Source organism: Rhinolophus sinicus, chromosome X, assembly GCF_036562045.2.
Source record: "Rhinolophus sinicus isolate RSC01 chromosome X, ASM3656204v1, whole genome shotgun sequence".
Classification (NCBI taxonomy): Eukaryota; Metazoa; Chordata; class Mammalia; order Chiroptera; family Rhinolophidae; genus Rhinolophus; species Rhinolophus sinicus.
Window position 1 is genome coordinate 26,010,595 of NC_133768.1, and position 15,326 is coordinate 26,025,920.

Consider the following 15,326-nt stretch of genomic DNA (forward strand, 5'->3'; position numbering starts at 1 on the left):
AAGTGGTATCTGAGAAACAGGAAAAGTACCCCTCTCTCCTGTGATGGCTGATCCTCTTTCATCCTCTCCATATGCATGAAGATGAACCATATTTATTTTTCATAAATACTGCAAATGATCGCCATGGTCCTGAAGAAGCTGTAGTGCTAGAAGAGTGTATTTATAGGTCCCTGTCACCCTGCTTATCCGCACCACACTGAATAATTCCCCAGGCCTCGCTCAGTCAATTGCTGTACCATTTTGTCCTAAGGCATTACAAGGTTGTCAAACCTTTTGTTCTCCAAGTAGATAAGATAGACAAGACTGCAGATTTGTAGCAAGGGATTCCTGCCAGGGTCTTTGGCTCTGATATGATTCATTTGGCAGCGATGTGCGCCTTGAACAGCAGGGGCAAGATGTAGGGAACAGCTGCTTTTCCTCTGGCTTGCCAAACATGCTGTACGGTTCTCAAGCAGTAGGTGGAGAGTGCAAAAAGAAGACTCGTGTGTGTTGATATGAGCATGGGGAGCAGATAAACACTGGCACAGTGGTACAGTACACTCAATTCCTTGTTAGAGACCAGGCTCTTCTGTCACTGGATGCTCTCCTAAAATATCAAGCTGGTTGAAATAGACAAAAACTGTTTCCTAATTTCCTCTCTTTTCTCTCTGCTCCCTACAGTGGCATCTCCTCATCATCTGTAGCAGAAAGCCATGTTTCTGGAGCTTTTGGGAGTGGGCGAGAAGCGGCCAGGTCTCAGGTGGTGGGCCGTCACCTGTACGGTTGCTGCGCTGTTTGTTGTTAAGTCAGAGATAGCTGAAGGTTACGTTGAGGACAATGTCTCCCACAGTCATGCGTCCCGGCTTAGTGTCTTTCAAACTAGCCCCACAGGGAACGTCTCTTCAGGCTAGATTATGGTCCAGAAGAGAGAGGTAGCAGATTGGGGCACAGAGTGCTACACTTTCTATGCCATCAAAGGTTTGCTGTGGTTTCCTAGAAAGTGCTGGTTCTGCTCCAGCAAGGAACTGTGGCCTTGAAAGAAAACCCCTTCCTCCCCCCCCCAGCTTGGTTTAACTGTTCAGGAATTGAAAATGAGCTTCATTTCTGGAATAAAGAGATCACTCAGCACTAACGAGCTGTTTATGGACATGAATAATGAATGGTCCACACTAGGAATGAATCTGAAACAGGCACATTAGCAAGTTGGACTGCCTTATGCAATTCACTGTCAGGTCAAGGTTGAGGTCAGGGTTCCCAAACCTGAATAATCATTAGAATCTAGGGGCACTTTTCAAAATGCATTTCCCAGGTGCAATCCAATTCTACCAAATAAGAAATTGAAAGGGAAATGGAAGGGAATATGTAAAATTCTTATACCCTTCCATCTGTGTAATTTTGATGATTAGTCAGATTTGAAAAGAATTATCAAGAGTGAAGTTTAAAAGAAATGATGCTTTAAATAAGAATTAAATAATAACAGATAGGGAAATATGAGTTTTAGGCTCGTTAGAAACAAAAAGGGTGGAGGGAAGGACAGAATACTATTAAATTGGCCATTTCTTAATGCAGATCAGAAAACAATATTATGAAATTTGGTAAGGCAGAAGCAGTAAAAAGCAATTCTCCAATTTTATTTGATACTCTTAATGGAAACTTCTGAATGAATACGTATATTCTGTGGCTTAATAAAACAGCTTGATTAACTCGGAAAGTATTTTCAATCCTCATCTCATACATGGATTGCTCTGAGATACTAGAACACATTGCAAAGAAACGTTCTTTAATGTTCCTGCTACCATTTCTTTCTTTTTAAAAAATGGACAAGTAATTTTAATGCATACTTGCCTGAATACTAAAGAACAGTTTTGATCATTCAACCCCAAGAATCTATGAAGTGGCTTGAAAAGAAAATCGGTTTTCAAAAGAGCCTAGAGTGATAAAGTAATAAGGACAAGACCGGTGAACATTTACCTTGAGAATAGCATTTTACATTATAGGAATTAAACATTAGTTGTAAATTATGGAGGATCGTATGTAAGTTATATACAAGTTCCATTAAAAGAAAGAGAAAAACTCCAGAAATTCTAGTGAAATTTACATAAATAGTAAAATTAATTTAAAAAAAAATACCACCTCTATCCAAAAATGTATTCCTAAATTTACCAATCCATACTCATTTATTTTATAACTGATTAGTTTGTAGGCCTTAATATCAGATGTTTTTCATTTACATATTGACTCCCACTTTTTCTATTCCAACTTCAGAGGAAAGAGTTCAACCATCAAATTATAAAAATTTAAGGACAAGATACCCCAAAATGAACATATTCATACTTGTTTATAAATATTTTAATGCTCTCCCAAAGCAAAAGACATTAGCCTAGAATGAATATATAAAACTTAAATATTAATTAGGTATTAAAAAGAATACACACACACACACACACACACACACACACACACCCATACATATACACAAACATACATGTCGTGTATGTGTATTGGTGTGTCTCTTTGTGTCTGAACCAAATAAAGCTAATATGCTATATTTGATATACATTCAGGCAAGAAGATTATAACTACCGCCTTATAAAACATTTCAGAAAGGTGAACGCAAATGGCATATGGGACACTATTTATTGAAATAAGATGAATTATATTTAAAGATATTAGAATTATTACTTACAAAATTAAAAATATAAATAAATTTCCATGATTCTTGGTGAGTAAAAATAAGAATGCAATGCATCTACCATCACCCTTTTTCTTATAAAGGTTACATAATATTTCAGTTCTGGTATCTATAAAATAGACAATCAAACTAAAAATACAAGGTGTGTGTGAAAATATTATTAAAGAAAGAATCAAGTTAACTCACATAATTGATAGTAGGAAAAGAAAGCTACCCTTCTCAGATAACAAAAGAAGATACAGCAAATAGAGGATTAAAAATTATTTTCTAATTAAAAAAATAAAAAGCATATACTCACTTGACTATTTTTCAACCATTAAAGAGGGCTGGACTACTGGGTTTATTACTTTGTGCAAATGTGAAGCAGGTGACTTTTTTTCCCCTTTAAAATGTAATCACTCTTGTCCAATTATTCAATTAAAATTATTATGAGAGCAAGTTACATAGTCCACTACTCAGCTCAAAAAGGAAGTCACCTTGAGCACAGATGTTTGGTATAACTATCTGCTTGCAGTGCGATTTTTGTATAAAGATAATAGTTTTATCATAGAGCATTTAACCTAGGCAAGTCAAGATTCAAGACAGCCCAAATCCTTTCTTCCACTGTAAGGAAGGAACAGATTCAAAGAACAAATCCAAAACGTGGAGAAACGTAATCCTAGAAGCTAATCCATTATTAACGCTCTAAGAATTAGATAAAAATCCTACCTTTCAAAATATTAAAGCATTTATCATTGGTTGATAATCCCCAGTGGAATCTCTTTAAACAATGATGTTCTGTTAGAAATGAGTCTAAGTTCTGTAACTCCTGAACAATTTCAAAAGCAATTTAGTTGTAAAATGAACCAAGTATATAAAATGCCAATCAGGGCTGGCATCTTGGGCGTAATGCAGTACTGCATGCTTTGTGTAGTGTTCCCTGTCGCTGTCTTGAAATTCTTAATTTTTCAACACGCAGTCTGCATTGTTTTCTTGTACTGAGGTCTGGAAATTAAGTAGCTGATCCTGGTTACAACAACTTGGGGAAAATGGCCAATAGCCACAAGGTGGAAATAAGAATCCAAACTAAATTGGTAAGTTAGAGAAATAAATTTAAAAAACAACAACATGAAATTCAAATTAGAGGCAACAGGACATGGTGACATACTGGTGGAAGACAAATGAACACCAAATGAGTGACTTCCAAATACGAATATACCTGGAAGATAAGACTCCAAAGACCAGTCTCTGAGTTATTGCAGGCTATGATCAAAGACTTCCTGGAGATACTAACTGAAGATAACGAAATGAATGTCCCTTTTCTTTTGATTGCCCATGTGTCTGTACATATGTGGTTGTGAATAAAATTATCATCTGGCAGAAAACTGTGGGAAAAATTCACATAACTGTTTCCATTGCAAACGATTTTACTACTACTGAATCTACTATTGTTCGCTAACACTTATGCTTATTTTAAGCTGATCTGTACAACAGAAGAGCTCCTGTTCCAAATGCTTTCCGCACTCACTTCCTCAAAGGCACCAATTCTCTATTCTCCCATCCCCACTTCTAATGTCACCAACCCTACACAATTGAAAAAAAGATGTAGCGCCCTCTCAGGCATGGAGTCTTTCCTGAGTCCATTTTCTCAGCCTTACTGCTTTGTGCCTCAAAATAACTTCGTGCTCTCTCAATTTTCTCTTTTCCACTTCCCAGGTCTATCCTTCCATTTTTGCTCATACGTCTTTTCCTGTAAGACCTTGCTCTTAGATATTCAGTATGTATCTCTAGTGGATCTTCCCTCAGATTACGAACATGCTCAAATTTTCACTGTCCTAAAAATCAATAAAACATCTTCTCTATCCTATTACTGAAGTTACTGGCCCTTCTCTTATTTTTTCATCGCCAAACATTTTTTTAACATTGATTTTCAAAGCCATGCTAATTATTTTTTCCAGCTTTATTGAGATATAATTGACACATAACATTGTGTAAATTGAAGGTGTACAATGTGTAGATCTGATACATTTATAGCTTGCAAAATAATTAACGTAGCTTTAGCTACTGCCTTCATCGCATCACACAGCTACCATTTCTTGCCATCAAACACCCTGAAGAATAATTTGCACTTCCTCCCTCTATGTCACCCCTGCCCACGTCCTCCTTTCCCTCGATTTCATCTCACAGTTGCCCCTCCAGCAACGAACAAGGCATCTATGATGAATGGATGAAGCAGTGAGTGGGGGTTGAACAAATAAATCCAGCCAGGTTCTTCACTTTAAATATGGACAACTTAGGAAAAAGAGAGTTAAAAATTATTTTAAAGATTTTATATGCCAAGAGGAAAGTTAAATATTCTAGAATTTAGCTGATTCGAAATTCAGTAACTCGACCATTTTAGAGAAAACTTAGTAGCATGTAACATTTTACTCTTTAAAGAGAGTTAACTGTGTTTTACACTTCTCATTACACACCAAAAAATCTGTCCATAAGACCAATCTGATCAGTAATTTAACATGTAGGTCTACTGCTATTGGCTTAATATTTTTGCTAAGAGTTACACTTATACCTTAGCAATGAAACATAGGAAGAGATAGCATGTTTCATATATATATGAATCTGTGTAATCATCTGGAATGTAGGTTTGATATCCTCTTTATGATGACAGCCTATTAATAGACAGAAGCCAAGTTATTAGATATATATTTTTTATACACCAGTATAAAGTGGTCTAAAAGTGGACTGAGTGTGTGACTGAAGTGAAAAGGACCTGGTTCATAAAGAAAAATATGGGGAACTTGCATATCCTGTATTGCCTGCCAGACCACATTTAGATCTGCTGAGACTACCTTTGATATCCGCTGGGGAGAGGCTGGTGAAGAAAGAGCCCAAAATTACTTTAGGGTTTCTGGCCTGAGTAAAGTAAAGAATGTATTGCCCCAAACAAGGATGAAGATCACTGTGCTGGGTAGGTTTGATAGGAGCTCGGATCTGAGTATGTTAAGTTTGAATTGTCTATGAGATATCCAAATAGAGATAGATCACAGAATGGTGGATACACCAGTCTAGAGTTCAGGGCAGTGGTCTGTCCTAGAGATAATATTTTGAGAATCATTTGCATGTAAAAGATATTGAAAGTGACATTGCACAAAATATCAAAAGGAGTGGGTATAGAAGGAAAAGAGAGCATCAAACTTAAAAATTGTTTTATATACAATTGGATCCAATTTGGCAAAATTTGTCTTAGAATCTTTCCTTGTATTTTTGAGTGAGACTGTCATGGGACTTTCCCTCTTGTACCATTTTTGTCAAGTGTTGGTAGAAAGTCTCATTTTTTCAGCTGGTCTTTATCAGCTTGGGATGCTATAACAAAACAACATAGATTAGGTGGTTTATGTAGCACACGCTTATTTCTCACAATTCTGGAGGCTGAGAAGTTCAAGATCAAAGTGTCCGTAGATTCAGTGTCTGGTGGGAGCCCTTTTTCTGGTTTGCAAAGGGCCTCCTTGCTGTATCTTCACATGGCTGAGAGAATCATCTCTCTCATGTATCTTTTCATCAGGGCATCTCAGACCTTCCTTTTAGAATTACTTTCTTTTAGAAAGGGTCAGCTGGGGTAAAATCTTACTTCCTGTTTCTCTGAAAATGTCTAATTCCCCCTTGTTCTTAATATGTAATTTTGCTAAGTTCAGAATTCTTGGCTGATGGTAATTTTTTTTCTCAACACGAAAATATTCCCACTTTCTTTCGTTGTAGCTCAGAAGTGTAATGTCAGTCCAAGTTACATTTGTTCATAGGTTATTTGCCTCACCTCTCTGGTTGCTAAGTTACCTTTGTCTTTGGAATTCTGCAGTTTCACTGTGATACGTCTAAGAGCAGATTTCCATTTATTTGTTCTGCATGTTATATATTGTGTTTCCTGATGAAGCGGATTGTGTCACTGGCTCTGGAAGTTTTTCTTCAATATCCTTTATGTATTCCTGCATGTCCATTTTCTTTATTCTCTTCTTCAGAACCTTGTATTAGACATATGTAAGTCAGACATTTATAATCTACACCGATATCTTTTGTCTTCCTGCTCATATTGTCAGCCTCCTTAGTTTTTGGTATCACATTCTATATATTATCTTTCAATTTTCTCTTAACTCATTTTTCTTCAACTCTTTAAAATACATTAAACATATCCATTATTTTTTTAATTTTTAGAATGATAATTTTAACGTTAGTAGTATTAGTTTGATCTTTTACAAATCTTCCTCATCAACTTTTAGTGTTGTATTGTTTATTCTATTTTCAGTATCACTTATTTCTTTAATGTTTTACCTACTTATTTTATATTAGTCATCTGGCACTTTTAGTATCTGACATTGTAGAGGAGGTGGTCTAAATTACTCAGTGTTGTAGATGATGAGTTTGTTTCATGATGGCTTGTTTTCTTTGTGCTTGTGGGTTGTTGTTTTTTATCATGAGATCAAATTTCACTGAATTTAATCTGAGAGAATACTGAGGGCACTTTTCTTTCTAAAGGATTTACATTTGATTCTGACCAGTACTAGGGTGCTACCAACGTGGAGCTACTGTAACTTAACCTCTTATGTTGAGGAGTCCTTGGTCCTTATTGGTAATATACACTCAAAGAGAGATCCTCACAAGGATGGGCCTATGGTTACACATTTTCAGATGAGATTATTATAATTATTCTTACTATTGCTTTTATACTCAGAGCGGGAAGAGACATAGACCTATTTTTACACTGGCACCCTCTGCAGACAGAATATCCCCCATCCATCATATGTAGAATCTTTGCTCGGCTCCCCCAAATTTGCTTGAGCCTGAGGCTCTCTCAGATGATCTATCAACTGGCTTCATTCAGCCAATCTCTAGTGCATGTATTAACTTTTAATACCAGGGCAGTGCAAGGGTCACTGCTCATAGTTGTATTACTTCATTCATTTTCTTTTTTTGTTGTTTTTTGGCCTGGACTTTAAGGTTTACTCATACTTCCCTGCAAGAGAGCAAACATTTAAAAGTATATTTGTTGGAAATTTCCCAGCATCCTGGTGTTCTGCAGAGGTCAGTTGAGAAATGTCACCTGCCTAATTCCTGGGAAGGGAAGTCAGCCCCATTTCAACATCTGGGAAGTGAGCTAATCAAATCTACCTCATAAAACTAATGTGAAGATTAAGTTTTATACTGTTTATAATACAGTCCTAGCACAAGGACTGACATAAAAATACACTCAATAAACAGCAGCTATGTCTACTAATGTTATAATAGATTGATATTTTCTAAGAAGTAAACATATTGACAGAATCATAAAGCATATTGTTTTATTAGACAAAGGGCTTTCCAATACAATTTTGACCTCGTGATTGACATACTTATTTTCCTGCATTACTCTATAGTTTTTCTTCATTCATTATTTGTTGATTTGGTCTATCTATGATAAGGGAGATGTGACACTGAGTGAATAAAGTCACAAATACCTGGAACAACGGGTCCCTTAAGCTGCCTATCATCATGTTACTATTAAAGCAGAATTAACCAATTTAGATTTTGCCTCTTCTCTTTTACTCTGTCTACTTTTAATGTGAGGTGAAAGAACTTATAGATGACTATGAAAAAGACAGATATGGGGGTATTAATAATACAAAGAAAGAAGAAATAATCACTAATCAATAAAACTGGTGAAGGCTTTCAACTCTAAATATGTGATTTCAATGTTTAAGACTCTAAAATGTTTCATTTTAATTAGTCATCCTAATATTTTTAAGCTTATGTTGTAAGCTTTCCTTAGACATTGCGACACTAGATAATTGTACTATTCACTTCTTACCAGGCAGCTTTATTTTAATATAAGGAAAGAATCACTGAGATAGGAGGTTGTGAGGTCAAGTGGTCATGGGTCCAGGCTCAAGCACAAAGATACTTGTGTCTAAACACTCAATGACTTCTTACTGGCTCTGTGGCATTTGATACCCTTTCACATCTGTAAAATGGGTATGTTCAAGGCTTTATACCACAAGGCTACTGTCGATGACTTCTTACTGGCTCTGTGGCATTTGATACACTTTCACATCTGTAAAATGGGTATGTTCAAGGCTATATACCACAAGGCTACTGCAAGAATGAATGAGAAGATGCATGTCAGGCACATAGAGCCTGTGGGCCACTGTAACCATCACACGTTATCGCTATTACCACGCAGGTTGCTGTACCACTAACACATCTTCTGTAGCTTAGTTACTTTGTAGTGAGTTGCAAAAATTAGATGATTTTGTATGATTTGGGGAGCTGTTTCCTGGTCTGATAGCCATCTTTCAAGTCATCCCGACGAGTAGAAAATATAGTGCCATGAGATTATCAAGAGTGAAGGATGCCTTTTCAAGGAATGGAAATAATTTATTACTGATCTGAATGCAACCTCACACTCTGAAATTAAGAATGGGATCTAGCCTATCTCTTTTAAATATTCATAGGCAATAAAACCTCTGGCTGTTTGATTGATTTAGCAGGCAATTGAAAGTTACCTTTGCTCTGCATAATTGTGGCTCTAAGAAACATTACGTAGGCAATAAAAAAAAAACCCACAAACCTCTGACAGAGGCATTTAATTAAGAAGAAAATGGGCTAAGGCTCTTCTTCAAGTGAAAGGGCACTGTGTTTATTAATGGAAAAACAATTTTTCTGTAGTCAACAACAACAAAAAATCAAGAAAATTACAGCTTAAAATGAATTCAGGATTTTTGACTAACAATCTAATGTATGACATCGATTTTTTTGGAAAATAAAAGAAATTAATTTAAAAACTCTTTAGCTATAATGATTTTATTTTCCCAGCCCCTTACATAATTGATCCCGAGTCTCCATCTATACTGCATCAAAATACCAGTTTTCAACAAAATATTCAATGAGAACATCAAAACGATTGATTTAGCTAACAAATTATTAGGTGTGTCTCTATTAACTAAACAGTTAGGAATTGATCAAAGAACCCAGATTTCACCCTAAGAAATAGGAAAACCCTGTTACTACCCATCGTTTAAACTCAACTTCCTATCTTTAAAGTCACATCAACTTATTAAAGACCAGCACAACAGAATGTGAAAAGGCCATCATCTCTAGCATGATGTCATTTTCAGCAAAGCTCTAAAGCACCAAATATGCTTTACTTCCATTGCCAAATTACTCTCAGGTTATATGTGGCTAGATATTTGATATAAGCATAGCTAAGACGGATAGTGATTTCAAGTTTATTTGCTGTTACTATAGGATTCTGCTTAATTGACTACTCAAGTAGAAATGGAGAACTCCTGTCATTTTTAAGACTAAGGAGATGATAAAATAAGTCATTTTGTCAGTCTTCTACATTTCATTAAAATAATGGAGGTGGGTACATTTCATTGTTTTTCATATCGGAATGTGTTTGTCAATCCCTGTCATTGGTGAGATAGACACACACACACACACACACACACACACACACACATTGTTTTGAGGGTAGGTACTACAGCATATGGCTTAGTAAAAATAAAAGTGCTGATCCTTTACTGAATATGTACTATGTTCCTAGCACGATAGAAGCCCTTTCCATGCAGTGTTTTCTATTTTACTCAGGAGAACCCTATGAAACAGGATCTGTTATCCCATATAAAAAGGGAGCTTGTAAAATATTACCCAAGGTCACATACCCAATGAGTTGTAGGGGGATATGCCAGTTATCAATGTAATGTATTGCCTTTCAACATTGATCTGCTGGTGATACTGGAATCGCTCTCTTTGCCAACTGGCATGATGCTAAACTTTGTCAGTAGAGGGCGCTGGAGTGACACTGGGGGAGGTAAAGGTTTCTCCGTTCCAGTGTGTTTTTACTTCTTCCTTGTCTCTGTGGCCCTGGTTGGCCTGTGGGATGTCCAGCAGAGCTAATATCAGCTGTTCCCTACTCCTACCCCACACACTTCAGCACCACCCTATACAGGTGTCTTCAGACAAGTTCTGTGGGTGCCCCAGCGGCAAGTTCAGCATGGATAGCAAATCCATGGGCAGCATCATGGAGCCCAAGCTGGTTTCCCTAAGTTCAGCAGTACCTACTGCAAATAGCCTCCCAGGGAGTCCACCGGGCACGCCATCCAGCTTCCCAGAAAATCCATTAGCATCACCCCCCCCCCCCAGGTTACTTCCCTATGAGCTTTGTCAGCACCCTTCTCCAAGATTCCTCTCACACAAGCGTCAGCCCCTGACCAGGTACTAGCTCTGGGTGAGGTCATCCTAGTGAACTTTTTTGCCATCTCATGGGCAGGAAACACAATCTTTCCAAACAGGTTTGAATCCCGGCCTTGGGTAAGCATCTTGCTTTGCAAATCAGTTTCTCCCTTGGGTACTATATCCTCGGCCTTAGGGTATTCTTTTGAGTTCTCTTCTAATCTCTCTCAAAAACGAAGTCCCAGGAAAGAGTTAATACTTATTGGTGTTAAATCTTCCCTGTGCAAGTTACTGTGGAGTGTGTGGGACCTTTCTGACCCTGACTTCTACAAGGGGTTATTCCAACCCAATATTCAATGTTTTCACAACTCATTTTGGATACAGCAGAGTAGGTGTTCAATCACGGTTTGGTGCTGAGTTGGATTATTATTTATTTGGGGGAAATGCCAGGTTCCATACTAATGACCTTTGAAATATAAAAGACATAGGTAGTGTTTGTGGTATGAAACATTTGCAAGAGTAGCGCGTAAATGAGGCGGATGCCAAAATCAGGTTAGAGGGTGGTCTATTCCTAAGGACAGAAGAGACAGACTCTGAACACTACTAAAGATTTAAATTGGGGTCTTTTCATAGTTTCGCCAACGTCAGTTTGACAATCTGCCTTTTGAGTCTTTGGCTTGAACTATAATTTCCATCCTGACACTACCATCCAAATATCAATAAAAGCACATTCCAATTCTGTATCAAAATCCAAATTTAAATGACCTATGAACAGTTGCCACTTAGGAATATCTACTTTTACTCCAGTCCAATAACAGTGCCATGAGGGCCAAAGGCCAAAGGCCTGTTTGCAATTCCCTTTCTCCAACCCCTAGTCCCTTGTATTGATGTGGATAAAGCGCCTACTCAACAAAGACAGTGGCAGGATGGACCACTGGGAGGCTCGCTGCGGGCACCTTGACACTGATCTTCCCCCTCACCTACTTGTTTTCAGGCCTGGACACAATCCTACTCAGGGCTTCTTTCTTTCCAATGTAAAACATGATCTTATTAGGGAGGCCACTTCAGGGACGGAGTAGATGCCTGATCACTGCACTGTACACCTGAAGCTGAAGCTGAACAATAATGAATGTCAACGATAATTTAATATATATATAGTCATGGGATGTGGAGTATAGCATAGGGAATAGAGTCGATGGGATTGTAACAGCTATATACCGTATTTCCCTGAAGATAAGACCTAGCCGGACAATTAGTTCTAATGTGTCTTTTGGAGCAAAAATGAATATAAGACCCAGTATTATTCATATCATATTATATTATATTATATTATATTATATTATATTATATTATATTATATTATATTATATTATATTATATTATTATATTATATTATATTATATTATATTATACTATATTATATTATATTGACCTGGTCTTATATTATAGTAAAATAAGATGAGGTCTTATATTAATTTGTGTAATCCGTGTAACTAGCCTGAACCACTGTCTTGAACTTCAGCTCTCTCGTACTGGATTATGGACTAGCCCTACCAGGGTGCTCTATAAGTACTGCAGCAGATGCCTAACCTCAGAACCTCTGAGTTCACCTGAAGCTACGGTGGCCAGATGCTGCATGCACGGCACATCCTCACCTTAAGCACCCACATTTCTCAATTTTACTGCTCTTGGCGGCCCAGACATCCTGGAATTTTATGTACCCAAGGGCAATCCTCAAACAAAAAGGGACCCATTAGCTCATGGGACAATTTTAAGTGTGCTCTATAATGCTGATTCCTACATGATTTCTTTAAAGTTTCCACTGGGATTGAGCCCAGTCACTCACAGTGAATACCCTGATAAAAAAAGCACCCTCTTTTATCAATCTTCCAACCTTTCATTCCCGATTCTCCTCACTCCCTCACTTCTCCCTATAGGGATCGTCTCCCAAATTCATGACCAGCACCTATGACCCTGACTAAGGGATTAGCTTTGCTTGGTAGTAAACTTAAACGGTCATCTCGGGGTCCACGTGGGTAAAATGTGACACATGATCTTTCACCTCCACACTTGCTTTTTTCCTTATTTCCCATCATGTTTAGGAAACATCTCAGCTACCCAATCACCTAAATCAGAAACCTAGATGCTCTCTTAGATTTTTCATTTTCTCTGTACCTATAACCAAAGACTGGCCTTGCCTTCAACTGAGCTAAAATGATCACTTCTTACTTGGTCTCACTGCCTGCAATCTCCTTACCTCTCAGACCATCCCTTCTCTACAGTCACCTCTGAGGTCATGTAATCCGGTCATGGCATCATTCTTCTCTTCCCCGTTACATGAAACCCTTCAGTGGTTCCTTGAGCACATGGTTGTAGACCAGGCTGTTTGTGAAGCACAGGTCTCCCTCAGCAATCTTGCTCATGCCTACCCACTCAGGCTCACCTTCAGCCACTCCCCCACCTGACCGGGCCCCCAATGACTTCTTTCTTTACCCGAAGATAAAGGAAATACTTAAAGGAAGACATTTTGATGACATTCAGGACATCAAGGGTAATATGACGACAGCTCTGATGGCCATTCCAGAAAAAGAGTTCCAGAATTGCTTTGAAGGGTGGACTAGGCACTGGTGTCAGTGCCTAGCTTCCCAAGGGGAGTACTTTGAAGGTGACCGTAGTGATATTCAGCAACAAGGTACATAGCATTTTTTTCTAGGACAAGTTCGTGAACTTAACTGTCCGACCTCATATAATCACCTTCATCCTTCCAATTCTTTACATGTATTGGTGTCCACCTACCTGGAATTGCCGTCCTACAATTACCCGTTTAGCTGTCTCCTACTCTAATTTTAAAATGTTCACAGCTAATTCACAATTTATCTTCTTTAGGAAAGCTACCCGAAACACATTCCAGTGCTGACCCACACGGGTGTGTGCAAGTTTCCTGAGTCCTCTCATCCTCTGCGATAAGTTCTAAAACAACTTTTTGCATCTCATAAGATTATTTGTTTTCATGTCCTCAAAATCCTAAGAAATCAATGACTTTTTGATTAGCTAATCTATGCCTATAAATAATGAAGGATAGGAACTTAAGAACCTTAGAACAGTATCTCACATGTCACAGACGCACTTAGTAAATGGATATGAAACTAAACTTCATAATGATCAGTTTTGTCCTTCTTGACAAACAATCCATTTTTGACTTAAGAGTGCATCTGTAAAACACTGTTTCATTGAAAGGAATAGGTTATTTTCCTTTAATTTTGATTTGAAAAATCACACCGTGTGTGAATTTTTAAATGTAAAAATTCTTCTGTTACACAAACAAAAACTCTTTTGTATTATTTAGGAAGAATAACCATTATGCAATATCTTGGGTACTAATAGAATCACATATCTTATTAACAGATTACATGTGACCATAACAAACGCGTGTCCATGTGTAGAGAAAGAAACAGACAGAGAAAGAAAGGGAGAGACACAGAGAGAGACAGATGTGAGGATACCTACACATATTGGTTAATCTTGATTAGGGTAAAGAACTTTGTGGTCAGATAAGAACTGATTTTGAACACTAGATTAGTTACTTGTTCGTGAACTCGAGCATGTCTCAGTTTCCTGTTAAAAACCATACGTTATAACATTTTATAAGATAAAATGATTAACTACACATGTAAATATTTCAGCCAGTTCTAGCACATGACAGTTTCTAAAATCTAGAAGTTGAGCTAATATGTAGATATTCTTTAATCCACCTGAGAAGCCTAAAAGTATTTGCTAGATGTTTATGCAAATCAGTTTAAAGAGATTTTTCACTCTCATCGTCATACCTCTTCATGTAGTTCTCTCCAACGAGAATTAAATGTCTCAAGTTCCTCATTGATCAGTTCATCCATGACTCCGCCATCTGTTAGGGTCTGTGCCAATATGCGAATCTGATTTGGGTTATCCTCTGAGTGTTGCATCAAATTTTCAAGTGACTGAAACAAATTTGCAATAATTACTATTGCTCTTCTTTTTCTAAATACATGGAATTAGCACAAAATGCTCACTATCTTTTGCTTTACATATAATTAAGTTACAAGCAATTTGAAACAATATTTAATTGGGATAATAAATGTGGAAGGTTAGTGTTATTTCAAAAAAAATATGATGTTGTTATATGTAAATTTCATGAGTTTATGGCAAGATTGTGGAATGAGACACTTAAAAATGATTCACAGCCACCTTCTTCTTTGATGTCCTCTACTCTAAAACCTGAAAAGGTAAAATACTCAATTTCTCTTACAGCTCGTAATGGCCAAGTGACATGATTCTGACAGTATATGTAGGCAGAATTCCAAAAGGTTCTCTTCCCAAATTAAAAAACAAAAACAAAAAGGCAGTCTCTTTAGTAGGAAACCCTTTGCCCTTCACACGTTTTCACGCATACATGGCTTAGAGGTAGAGTCACCATCTTTGGACTAGGAGGCAATAA

At 37.4% G+C, this 15,326-nt stretch overlaps 1 protein-coding gene across 8 annotated transcripts in view; it reads right to left on the minus strand.

Annotated features, from left to right (window-relative positions):
• Nucleotides 1-15,326, minus strand: part of DMD (dystrophin) — a 2,125,071-nt gene that overhangs the window by 1,273,903 nt on the left and 835,842 nt on the right. For all 8 annotated transcript variants that reach the window (XM_074323908.1, XM_074323912.1, XM_074323913.1 and 5 more), the window contains exon 29: nucleotides 14,680-14,829. In XM_074323908.1, the coding sequence (XP_074180009.1) occupies nucleotides 14,680-14,829 (150 nt within the window). The remainder of the gene's footprint in view (nucleotides 1-14,679; nucleotides 14,830-15,326) is intronic.